The sequence below is a fragment of the Plodia interpunctella genome, chromosome 12 (genome assembly GCF_027563975.2).
Source record: "Plodia interpunctella isolate USDA-ARS_2022_Savannah chromosome 12, ilPloInte3.2, whole genome shotgun sequence".
Classification (NCBI taxonomy): Eukaryota; Metazoa; Arthropoda; class Insecta; order Lepidoptera; family Pyralidae; genus Plodia; species Plodia interpunctella.
The window spans coordinates 4,659,636-4,671,169 of NC_071305.1; the positions used below are offsets into that span (position 1 = coordinate 4,659,636).

Sequence of the window (11,534 nt, forward strand, 5' to 3'; positions counted from 1 at the left end):
CATAGTAGGTATAAAACAATGTCGCTTCCCGCTGTCTGTCGTCTGTATGCTATGTATGCTTACATCTTTAAAAGTACACAACGGATTTTGATGCGGGTTTTTTAATAAAGTGATTAAAGAGGAAGGTTTAGACGTATAATTGTATGCGGTCTATCCCGAGCGAAGCTAGTTTATTATAAATAACAAAACTTGTTAATATAAAATGAAGAAAACAAGAACTATTAATATATAAATAACAATAGCTCCATTTTCATCATATTATGCTGTCTGGGAAAACTGAGTCATCTAAAAAGTGAGAAATATTTAGTTTGCATCAACAATCGCACCGAATCAAAATTGCTATTAATAAATACACAAAACAAAAAAATCAATCGAGCCACTTTCTACTTCCATTTCGACCTGACGGATGCGGCGTAGGCTGGTAGACCACAAGATGGCGCGAAAATGCTCAGGCGCATTTTTCTGCAACAATTTGCACATTTGACAGGTGACTGCCTATGACGTTGCAGCACGTCGCGACCGCTGCGGTACGAAATCAATTTTAAATTGGAGCTCTTCCAAATCAAAATCTTGGTTTTTTCTCTGCATACGATTAACATTAATCATGACATTTATCGTTGGCTATGGCCACCATATTTTCTACACAGCTATTGCCGTATACTTACCTACTAGTGGGCTTAGTGCGTGTTTGTATTAGACTTCTCACCATCGAATTTATTCGAAGTGAGACGCAGCGAACCAATCACATTGCGCTACCCTGAATCTCAATTTGGATAATACATAAATCAATCATACATTTCAAAGCCAAAAGAGCGTCCGTCTATACAATGTTGGAACCAGACAGAAATAATGAGAATTAATGGCTTGAAAGAAATACTAATAAAGCAGTACTTAGTAGTGTTAACTAGTCTCTTACCGGAGGCGGAAAGAAAACCGCAAATGCCGAGCTTTAATGTGTTTACAAACTACCGACTCCGCAGATTTATTGTACAGGTGGAATTCACCACTAATAATGACAAAGTTCAAAATCAATAGCATGGATCGCGTTATCCCTCAGTAGAAGAGGGCTGGCTGGCCACCTGTCGTGGCGCGAATCGGTCGTTCACTCGAACATTACTGCCGTCATGGCATTACAGACGCCGTGCCACATCGCTAACACAAGCGAGCCACTGCAAGAATGTAAGGATTGTAACACGGTACTTCATTTTACGCATAACCATGAGACATACGATGCAGCTTACGCGACTATCGTAGGAGACTACATACCTAGATTACATTTCATCATCATTTCTGACTCGTAAGAATTGTTTGTGAAAGAATTGCCATCGGTCAATGATTTTAATTTATATCGTCCAAAATAATTTTAATGTCTACGATAAAGTTTAGTGTGTTTTCGTAGCGACCCACTGAGAAAAAAAAACAAAAAGGCACTCATAGATAAAAGAAATATAAGGCACTAGACATTTCTCAGTATTTTAAAATCACTTTCAAGCTATTTACTGTTATTTTAGGGTCAAGCAAGGTCAGCTCAAGGCTGTGAAAATCGTGTAGTTATTTAATAAGATAATAAAAATCCACAGAACGACGAAAACTATAAATGACTAGAGCAGTTATTCACCTACGCGTAACGGCATTACAAACGCGAACGAATTCAACATTTAAAACAATAACAGTCCAAATCCTTAACTGTTTGACATCACGCAACAACTTCTGAACCAAAACAAGCCTTTACGGTGCATATCATAATATTTCACGATTGGAAAATAAGCTTTGGAAAAAAATTTTTGGGTGTATTGGGCAATTCGCCAAGAATTGGTGATGTTTCAACTTTTGAGTTTAAGTTTATTTAAGTTACATTTAGGATTTAACCAATCACACTACCACCTAAAGAAATGCTTATCAATAAACCCACCATTATACCATTTTCTCTGTGTATGACATTATTGTATTATTTTTGTTCTGTTGCTTTTATGGGCAATAAAGATGTACTATTTGTATAGTTATATTATCCCCATAGTACAAGTTTGCACTCGGCATTATATTGAAATCAAGTTTAAAGCTTTTAATATTTTCTTCAACAAAAACAACCAAAGACTAGTAAGTACTATCCAATGTACCTAACACTGCCACATATATGGTAACATGTTAATTGTAAATTATCCAAGGCGAAATTTCGAATTACGCGAGGAGTCGCTATAACAATGGGCGAGGCACAAGGTCCATCAACAATGGAAGTACGATTTTGGAAATGTAAAGGTCATCTCTGTCATCTCGCTGAGATAAACCCTTCCCTTGTTAGCGAGATAAGCCATACCAGCTGCCAGCTATTACACGCTTCGCCGCGCTTCGTGCCGCACTCCGCCCTAAGCACACAAATGCATATTGTTTTTCAATGAAATAAATCTGCGTCTACATTTACTATTAGATTACACAACGATGCTTATCGGTTGATAAAACGGATGGGGTATTTTCAAGGTAGTTTAGGTAATATAAGGCTTAGCTTATTGAGCTATCTTGGGTTGCCATCTGGGACCATCAGCTGGGACAAATATATCAACCATTTCAACAACGGCCAGACCCATGCTATAACATTACTAAATCTATAGAAGTACTTAATAATTCGGATGGTAAATATATTTCCAGTATCACTTCCTTAAATAGCCTCAGCTGCCCACTGCTGGACAAAGGCCTCCCCTCCACTTCACCATTCATCCCTGTCCATTTCGTAACTCCTCCAGTTATTATCCGTCGCATCTAAATCGTCCGGCCATCTTGTCCGGTATCATTTACGAGAATATAAATAAAAGTTGGTATGCTTCATCATAATTTTAATAATAAATAATGACATAAATTATTACATGTTATGCTGAAGCTATTATTACTCAGTGGGACCAGCCATAGCAATTTACGTGATCATATTCTCAAAAATATTAACAAGATCATTTATTATAACAAAATCATAACAACTCAATAATAAGAGAACTAAAAAGAAAATATTTTACTTAATATTTACAAACAATATAAAAAATCACAAAAAAGACGAAATAGGAAATAAATTACGAAATTAATAGACTAAATACGGAAAAGTCATTAGTCTCCGTATACATGAGTCTGGACTATCTAATCAAAATCAATAATAAAAATATCGCTCAATAAGCAAATATTGTCAAGATAACACAAAGCATCAATAGATACATTCTTGTAATTTTCCTAAAGAATTATTTTGAATTAATGGAAACAATCGTATGGAATGCTTGTCGATGTTCGCCATTGCGTTCAGTCGGATGATAACTAACATCAAAACGACGCTAAAATTGTGCTCGGTGTCTACCGCCACCGACCAGCCAATACTATCTACACTTACCACATTAAGTTGCAAATTTGTGAATCAAGAACTCATGAACTCGAACAACTCGAGGAAGCTCGTGACTTGTGTTATGGCAAACTCCCTCAAAGATACTATATTTTTTAACATTCACATATATATAAACATGCACACAAACATCATGAAAATGTGCAGGAAAATAAGATTTATGATGTCGTTTATATTCATTTTAATTGATATAATTTAAAAACTTTGAGATTGCCATGTAGCTAGTTGTTCCTGATCCACTTAGCTAACATAGTTCAACTATAACAACTTATAACGTCACTTGTACTGGCAGACTCGGTGACTACAAATATTGTTTTATCCTAGCTACAGTATACACCAATTGTAACGAACCTTTCAAAAATATATCTCATCTACCCGATTACATAATAAAATTTGCACAAAAGACACACACTTTGATATCTAGATACATAGTATAAACAGTTGTACGAGTAAGCAGAGGCGGTGTGAAGTGAATATATGAGTATACACTTTTTTCTTTTTGTTTATATAATAATATTTAGATCGACGGCATACATTTGGACTATAGTTTATCATTTTAGAATAACCATTGCAAGCATAGGGTTACTGGAATAAGTATGCGATAGGTTTAAGTATAGATTAATAAATTAATTGCATTTTCATTGTTTGATAAAATTTTTTTAAATTATAATTTATTGCATATACTGGAAACGTATATCGTTTCCAGTATATGCAATAAATAATTGTGTATTTTTTAAAAACTTTGTACAAAAAATTAACTATATTTGAAAACGTTTAAGATATATATTTGCATTTATTTTTATGTACCTACCCAAAGTTTATTTATTCATTTTATAACACACCAACAATTAAGCTGATGCGTGTGTGTTGAAGTCTGGAAATTGTATCTCATCTGTTCTTAAAACTGTTGACTGAAGGTAAAAAAAATACTAAGTACTAATATGTTTGACCAAATAAACGTTTTTTCTTTCTTTCTTTCAAATACTTAGTTTTTATTTAATGAAAGCACACTATCGCTGCAATTTAGTATTAAACTAATAGGCATTTCACTTTTAAGCGGCGAAAACGATGATATCTGAACCCTTCCAGTAACTCTACTGATATTAATAAATCTGCACTATAGCCAGAGTATTTTGTACATACCATAGTACCTCACAGCATTATCACAAATTCAGAAGCATACTAAATACTTAACACATTTAGGGACACCGGCAAAATATTTTTTATGTTATTTCAATGAATTTACTCGTAATTTACCCTCAATCATCAGATCTGAGATAGGTATCTCAGACCTGTTTTTATGCGTATAGACTGCATTCTCTGTTAGATATAGCAAATGCATTTACATAACGTAGAAAATATTTTCCCGTTACAGATAATTGATTAAATCAGCCATTTCATTGACGTCTAGTCATTAACTGTCTAATAAATGGATTTTAAAAAGTTTACAGACATGCTTAGATGTCACGCAGTTTACACCGAGCCATTTAAAATCAGGCATACCAGTATTACCACCCTTCCAACAAAAATCAAAGATTCATTTACTTTTATTATATTAGGTATTGTATGTACGTAGATACATACATGATCATGAAAGTAAAGACATTTATTGGCTACAACTAATGTATTACCATTCGTTTTATGATTGTTGAATAACGTCATTGAATTAGCTGATTAAATGAACAAACTAAAACATTTACATAGATTTGAATTAATCTAAAGACTAACTAGCTAGGGGCAGCCTTGATTTTGACAAATATCCATATCTAGTAAACGCTAACACAGAACTACCGGAAACATACACCCTTAAATAGGGCCATTTCGCAGTACGCATATAAACAAGTTATATTATTTCATAAAACATGTCTATTGTGCGACTATGAAACGTCGTGAAATTCTAAGACAATACTGATTGTGCTTTCCTTATTAAAAATCCCAAAAATATTAGTTTCGATTGGGTTCTATTCTAAGTAACACGATCACATTCAACTGTATTTAATTAGTACATACTGATAATTTTAAAAACCACATAATGATTAACATCGATTTAATATTTAACATATTTATAAAAAGACTAGCGTAATTCGGTAAAATAAAGTAAGAACGCCTATACAAATAAATGGCAGAAAAATATTCACTTAAATATTAAAGTACAATTTTTAAATATTAAAAAGTAGTATAATATTGCATTATATTTGCTTGTGATATATTCTGAAACAATGAAGACTTTCTACTATAAATACAGAAGCAAGACATTAAGAAAAAACTGCTCGCAAAAATGTCTACAAAATTAGTACACAATACGTGTGAGAGATGGAATGTCGCAACTACGTCTACATACAATGGAATCAAACATCAGTCTCAGTTTTGCTACTTGTGCGGCGACTGCGGCCCACCGCGCCGGGGGCGGCCCAGTGCGGCCCACTCAACAGAAACTTCTTCACGTTATACTCCATTCGCGCCAAATCTTCCGCAGTAATTTCATTGTCCCCATTAGACGTCAGCGCTTCTCTCAACTCCTTGTCAAACTCCTCGAGATTATTCCGATTGTTCAAACTTGGTTTATTTTCGCATTTTGTCACAGTCGCTTGGCCACTCTCCACGGGAAATATCGTTTCTTTAATCACATTACTAGTAATAATTGCATTCGGAACATTTTTCACAGGCTTTTCTTCACTTTGTGCATTCGTTTTGTTATTTGTGTGGGACCACATGCGCCCCTCTCTTGAATAGGATTTCGAATACTTGCTCACAGGATGCGGCATGTTCAGAGCTAGTTCGTTGAGAGTTTCCGTCAATCTACACACTTTATCTCTTCGCAAAGCTCTGTTACTGAAGCTCATTTCATCCTCTAAAGGATCATTGTAACTGTTTTGCTGTTCTAGGTTCTTTTCGACCCATTCGGCCACTCTCAGCAACTGCTGTTTTTGCAGTAAAGCGGCACTATCATCACTTGACAAAGAGCTGGTGCTTTGCTCATTGGTGAACACTTTTTTATGCTCGTTAACTTTAAGATGTGTCTGGGTCAAATTAGGATACACATTGACTACAGCCGGCAGTGTCGCTTTGAGAGCAGGGCCGGCTTTCTTCTCAAGTTTAGGTCCATTAAGTTGCGAAGGATAATCTTTAGATATCTTCGTATTTTCGATAGAGTGCAGCTGTGACATGTCAATCTTCCTCAATGGCCTGTTAAAATGAGTTCCTAATTTGCTCTGTTCATACCGATCGAAGTTAAAAATCTTCATGTCATTGTTGTCCACTGGCGTTACATTGTCATGTTTACCACGTTTTTGCGTCTCGGTTGTTTGAACGTTGTTATTTTGGACGTTAGTAACGTCAGGTGTAAAATCGTTTAGAAGGTTATTAATTTCTGTATTGTTTTGTTGACTACCAATACTTTGTGAATTATTGTTGTACTCTGAGCTATTTGAGAAAGTGTGAGTTTTTAGTGGCTGAAGAGGCGAAGAAGATACGTTAAGTAACACGGGGTTGATGGGTGCTTGTTGTTCTATCAAATCAGATTCTTTGTTGTTATTGTCGACATGGACGTCGATAAGAGTACTTTCTATAACAACGTTATCATTCAGAGGATCGTTTTTCGTATCAGCTTCATTTTTGTTGTTATCAATGAAGTGATCTAGATCATCCGCGAGATCTTTGAAAATGGAAGTTTCGTTGGATTTACTTTGGCGTCTGTATAGGACTGGAGGCAGGTCTGGCTCGGCATTATCCAGCAGTATATTCTTGGAGCCAGCTTGCATACGGAGATGGCAAAACCTCGGCCCAGGTCCCACCTGATTGTTAGACTTGTGAGTGCTAACTGTGGATTTTGCTAATGATGATGTTCTACTTATAGCACCCATTGAACTTTGAGAATTTTTTCTACCACCTCTATTATCCACAATCTGATTTTCAGTTTTAAGATGTTCTTTAGGCGTTAAAGTATCCTTAACAAGGAAATCTTCGTTTCCTGCGGCGCTATGGATGCTACTTTTCTTACTAGATAATGACTTAGTACGATCACAAAGTTTATGATGGACAGCTGGTTCCATAGTGCTATCATCTTTAATTGAGTGTTTTACTTCCTCTGCCTTCGGCGAGACTGTTTCTAACAGCAATTTAGAATCATCAAATTTAGGATGATTAACAGACAAGTGATTGGGTTTAATTTTATCAGAGATGTTCTGTACACTAACACTATCATGGTTATCTTTTCGGGTTTCTTGCTGCGGTACTATATACAATGGTCCAGTAAGACCAAAAGATGCCTTCTCATTGAACAGTTTAATTCCATGTGGAGATGCGCTTCTAATACTCAGGTTTGAGTTCACAGACTTCACCTCACCATTGCAACTTAGACACAGGGAATTTTTCATTTCTCCAGTAAGGAAAGTTTGAGTTGCCACAGAATAATAAGTTTCATTGTAGCAGAAAGGTTTGTTCTGAGATTTAGAACAAGTGCATGTATCACAGTGCTTAGTCACGGTGTCTTGAATGCTGTCCTCAAGGATTTTAGACATAAGTGAAGCAGAAATGTTGAATTCGTACTCACTTGCGTCGAAGGTGTCATTTTCGTTACCATTTTTAGACTGAGTTGAGCTCGATGGTTTTGTTGTTTTCGACATGACGTACTGCGAGACCCTCGCCTGCGTGTCCACAGGAAGCTGTAAAGAAAACAAATTAATCAATAATCTTTGCATTAAGATTCAACTGTGTTCGAATCAATGTGTTTCACTTACATTGTCAAGCTTTTGGGATACAAAATTGTCAGGTTTACATTGTAGAAGCTGGATCGCTAGGTTCATATCATTCTTGTATCGCTCCTGAAAAAGAAGAAATACCATTTTTATCATTGCAAATGTGATATGCGAAAATAAGGACTATATTAGTTTTACGATATGGCATATCTTTCCTGTAACATAGCACTCATGTAATTTTTTTTTACTATTCAGGACTAGCGCGCCTAGGCTTCGCCCGCTTGAATTTCCTACAGGAAATGTACTTTTCCTGGAATGAAAAAAAGCCAGTCACTCTCTATACTCTTAACTACATGTACAAGAAATTTCAAGAAGACTTGTTGAGCTTGAAGAGGGAACTAACAAACTTACTTTCGCATTTATAATATTAGTTGGGATTTAAGTATCTATGTCATGTTGTTCCAGTATTTATTCTGACCGTTAACATAACAAAATTTGTCCAGTACTTTTTGCATGAAAGACAACAAGAATCTAAACATTTTTAGTAATTAGATTATTTTTTTTTTCAATAAAATGTTGTCAATTCATACATTTTCTTTTTGCAGCATGCTGTAATTGTGTTTGGACTCTGCCAGCCTCACGGAGAGTGTGGCTATGTCCTTCGTCAGCTGACTCTTCTCACCCTTCATCTTATCCACCATTTGCAGCAACTTCTCCTCAAGAACTTGATTCAATTTCTGCACCCTCTTGTGTGAATCATACAATCTGGAATTTAAAAAGAACACAATATGACAACACTGTTATTATGTTTGCAGACTATGGAATGCATAAACGAAATGTTATGTTTACATAACTTCCCAATATACCCTATTACTGTGACTTACAATTAGAATTAGTTTTTTCTATTGTGCATTAGACCCTAAGCTGAGAAACTGATTAAACGCAATATTATCTTTAAATAGATTTTTGTAGGCACTGCAAAGTGCAGACTTTATATGCTAGTTTAGTCCAGCAAATCTCAAGACAATGAAATTCGTTTTGTTGTTCTCTGAAATGAAGTTTCACATTTTACATAATTTTAATTCAAAATTAGAATCAATGTCATCAATACAACATTTTCATTTTTTGCTTTGCAGACATCAAATCTAAATTCCATTAAATCCAAATTCAAGTAACATACCTTTCGTATTTTTCCCTCCAAGTATTAAGCTGTTCCTCGAAGTTGTTGGCTTTGGTTGTGGTCTTAATAAACTCCCCCTCGAGGACTAAAATATGTGCATCCCTCTCTGCAAGGTGCTGCCGGAGGTGCTCCACTTCAGCATGCAACTGCACCTCATCCGCACCCTCATTGCATGCCTATATGTGCAAGATCAAAATAAAAAATAACAAGCCTGTGAATATGATAACATTTTTCATATATTGTGAGAATTTTGTCATCTGTGATTTCAAATCTGTAAGACATACCTACTTAATTAAAATTTTACAACAAAATTGGTATCTAGCTTACATTGTAGTCTTGTCACTACTAGTTACATACTGATATAAATATGAACTACTTATTTTAACCAAGAATTTGTAATTTGTGATATTCAATCCACAAGTCCATGCCATGGATCTTATAACGTGATTCATAGTAAATAGGTACCTGATTATTATGTCTGGATTGTGACAATAGAACTATGAACAAGACTGTAAGCTTTGCTTGGGATTACAATAACTCACATTGGTTATTAACATTAATATGAACATGCCAATAAAAGTTTGATATGATATGAGTGACTGGGTAATTGCCAAGCTAAGTAAAATTTTACCAATGCATCTCAAAAAACATTGCAAATTAGTCCCAAATAAAGATGATTTGAGACAATGCATGCCAGCTATTTATCGATAGGCAATGGGTTAAATTGTAAATAACAACATTTCATCTGCAATTTTAATTACAACATAAAAATTTTAGTGCACCTAAAGGTACATGAAACTGTTAATGTTGTAATTAAAATTGCAGATGTTGTGTTATAGCATATATTTGTATGCTCATAAATGCCAATTCATACACTAGTACTTTATTAAAAATACAAAACAATAGATGATTTACACAAATCAATAGTGAATAAAATGCATTAATTTATAATTTTTGAACAAGTATGCAACAATGATGGCAAATTATAAAAGAAAAGCAGTGTGCAGTTTAATTATATGAATACACGTAATTTGAAAAATGTTATTGAATATTACTTCCCCTTGAACAAAACAAACACACTCTGTAACTGACAATGCTTTGGCACTGCCACAAATTTAACAAAGGTTAAAGATAAAAAATAATTCTAATTCTATAAGATTAAAGCATAGCATTTCTTCTAATAAAGAATGTTAGTCATAAAAATCTAATGGAGTTAGGGTAATATAGGTAGCGAGATTTTACCTTACAAGGGGAGTTCTTAGTGCTTTCATCCATAACTCAACAAGATTACTCTACTTCACATTTCACATTATTGACACGTTATATTTATTGATAAAAGTAGCTACCTACGTAACACGAAATGTGGTTTGTATTAGCTATTATTGTACCAATAAGCCACGGATAAACAAAACAAAATAAAATAATCAATTTTTGCACACAAAAATTATACTTAATTACTAATCAACTACCGGAGAAATTCGATCAAACGGAGAACGCTGTTTATGACAAAAAGTGACAAATATTATAATTTGGGTTTTTCCAAAAGGCAAACGAGAAAATTCGTGGCAGATTGACAAAGTTGTAGAAAAATCACAAAACCATTATTTTTGACAAATAAACGAATGACAGATCAAAGAGACAGACCGGCAACATTCAGAAAACGCAAACATGCTAACCAACATTACTGATCGAGAGTCGAACACAGATAAAAAATAATCTAAGTTCTTATTTCGTCTAAAATAATGTCCTGTAAATAAAAATTCATGTGAAGCAAAATAATTATATATTTATGTTTGAACTCCGTTCTGGAGCGGTGGCGGTGGTGGTGTCCCAGAAAAATTCGGGGTTTAAAACGAAAAACCGATTGCAAGTGTTTTTAAACATCCCTGACTTATGTAAAAAGTAATTATACTTTATCTAAAAAGTTTTAATAACACTCATTAACTATGTAATCGTAATGTTATATTTTACATATCTTTATTTTATGGCCATTAGCTTTAGCTTTTAAAAGTATTTGTAATAGTGATTTCGTTGTACCTTTTTATAATATACCAATAAAAGTCCGGTCTCGAATGAAATCCGGGAGGAATCTAGTCTATTTCTTTAAAATCCGAATGTACCTTTTCGGTCAAATGGTACTTACCGAGAAAAAGCGTCAAATGACGACAGACATAAACCAAAGAATAAAAAAATCTTGTTGTCCCTCACTAAAATACTCTTGAAGGCCAACAGGAAAATCTTTATCGGTTATTTCCATGCATTTTATGGTTATTTCTCATGTCCC

The 11,534-nt window shown here is 34.6% G+C and overlaps 1 protein-coding gene across 1 annotated transcript; it reads right to left on the reverse strand.

Moving 5' to 3' along the window:
* Positions 1-2,811: 2,811 nt before the first annotated feature.
* Positions 2,812-10,899, reverse strand: LOC128674006 (uncharacterized protein). Its single transcript, XM_053752216.2, has 5 exons — positions 10,493-10,899; positions 9,251-9,426; positions 8,661-8,835; positions 8,113-8,196; positions 2,812-8,037 (listed from the first exon to the last, which is right to left on the reverse strand). The coding sequence occupies exons 1-5, from the start codon at positions 10,523-10,525 to the stop codon at positions 5,722-5,724; spliced, it is 2,784 nt and encodes a 927-aa protein (XP_053608191.1). The 5' UTR covers positions 10,526-10,899; the 3' UTR covers positions 2,812-5,721.
* Between the last annotated feature and the right edge of the window lie 635 nt (positions 10,900-11,534).

Coding starts and splice junctions, on each gene's coding strand:
- LOC128674006 (XM_053752216.2), bottom strand. CDS start 10,525: ATGGATGAAAGCACTAAGAACTCCCCTTGTAAG. Junction 9,427..10,492: donor CTAAGAACTCCCCTTGTAAG/GTAAAATCTCGC, acceptor TTGCACATATAG/GCATGCAATGAGGGTGCGGA. Junction 8,836..9,250: donor TGGAGGGAAAAATACGAAAG/GTATGTTACTTG, acceptor TTTAAATTCCAG/ATTGTATGATTCACACAAGA.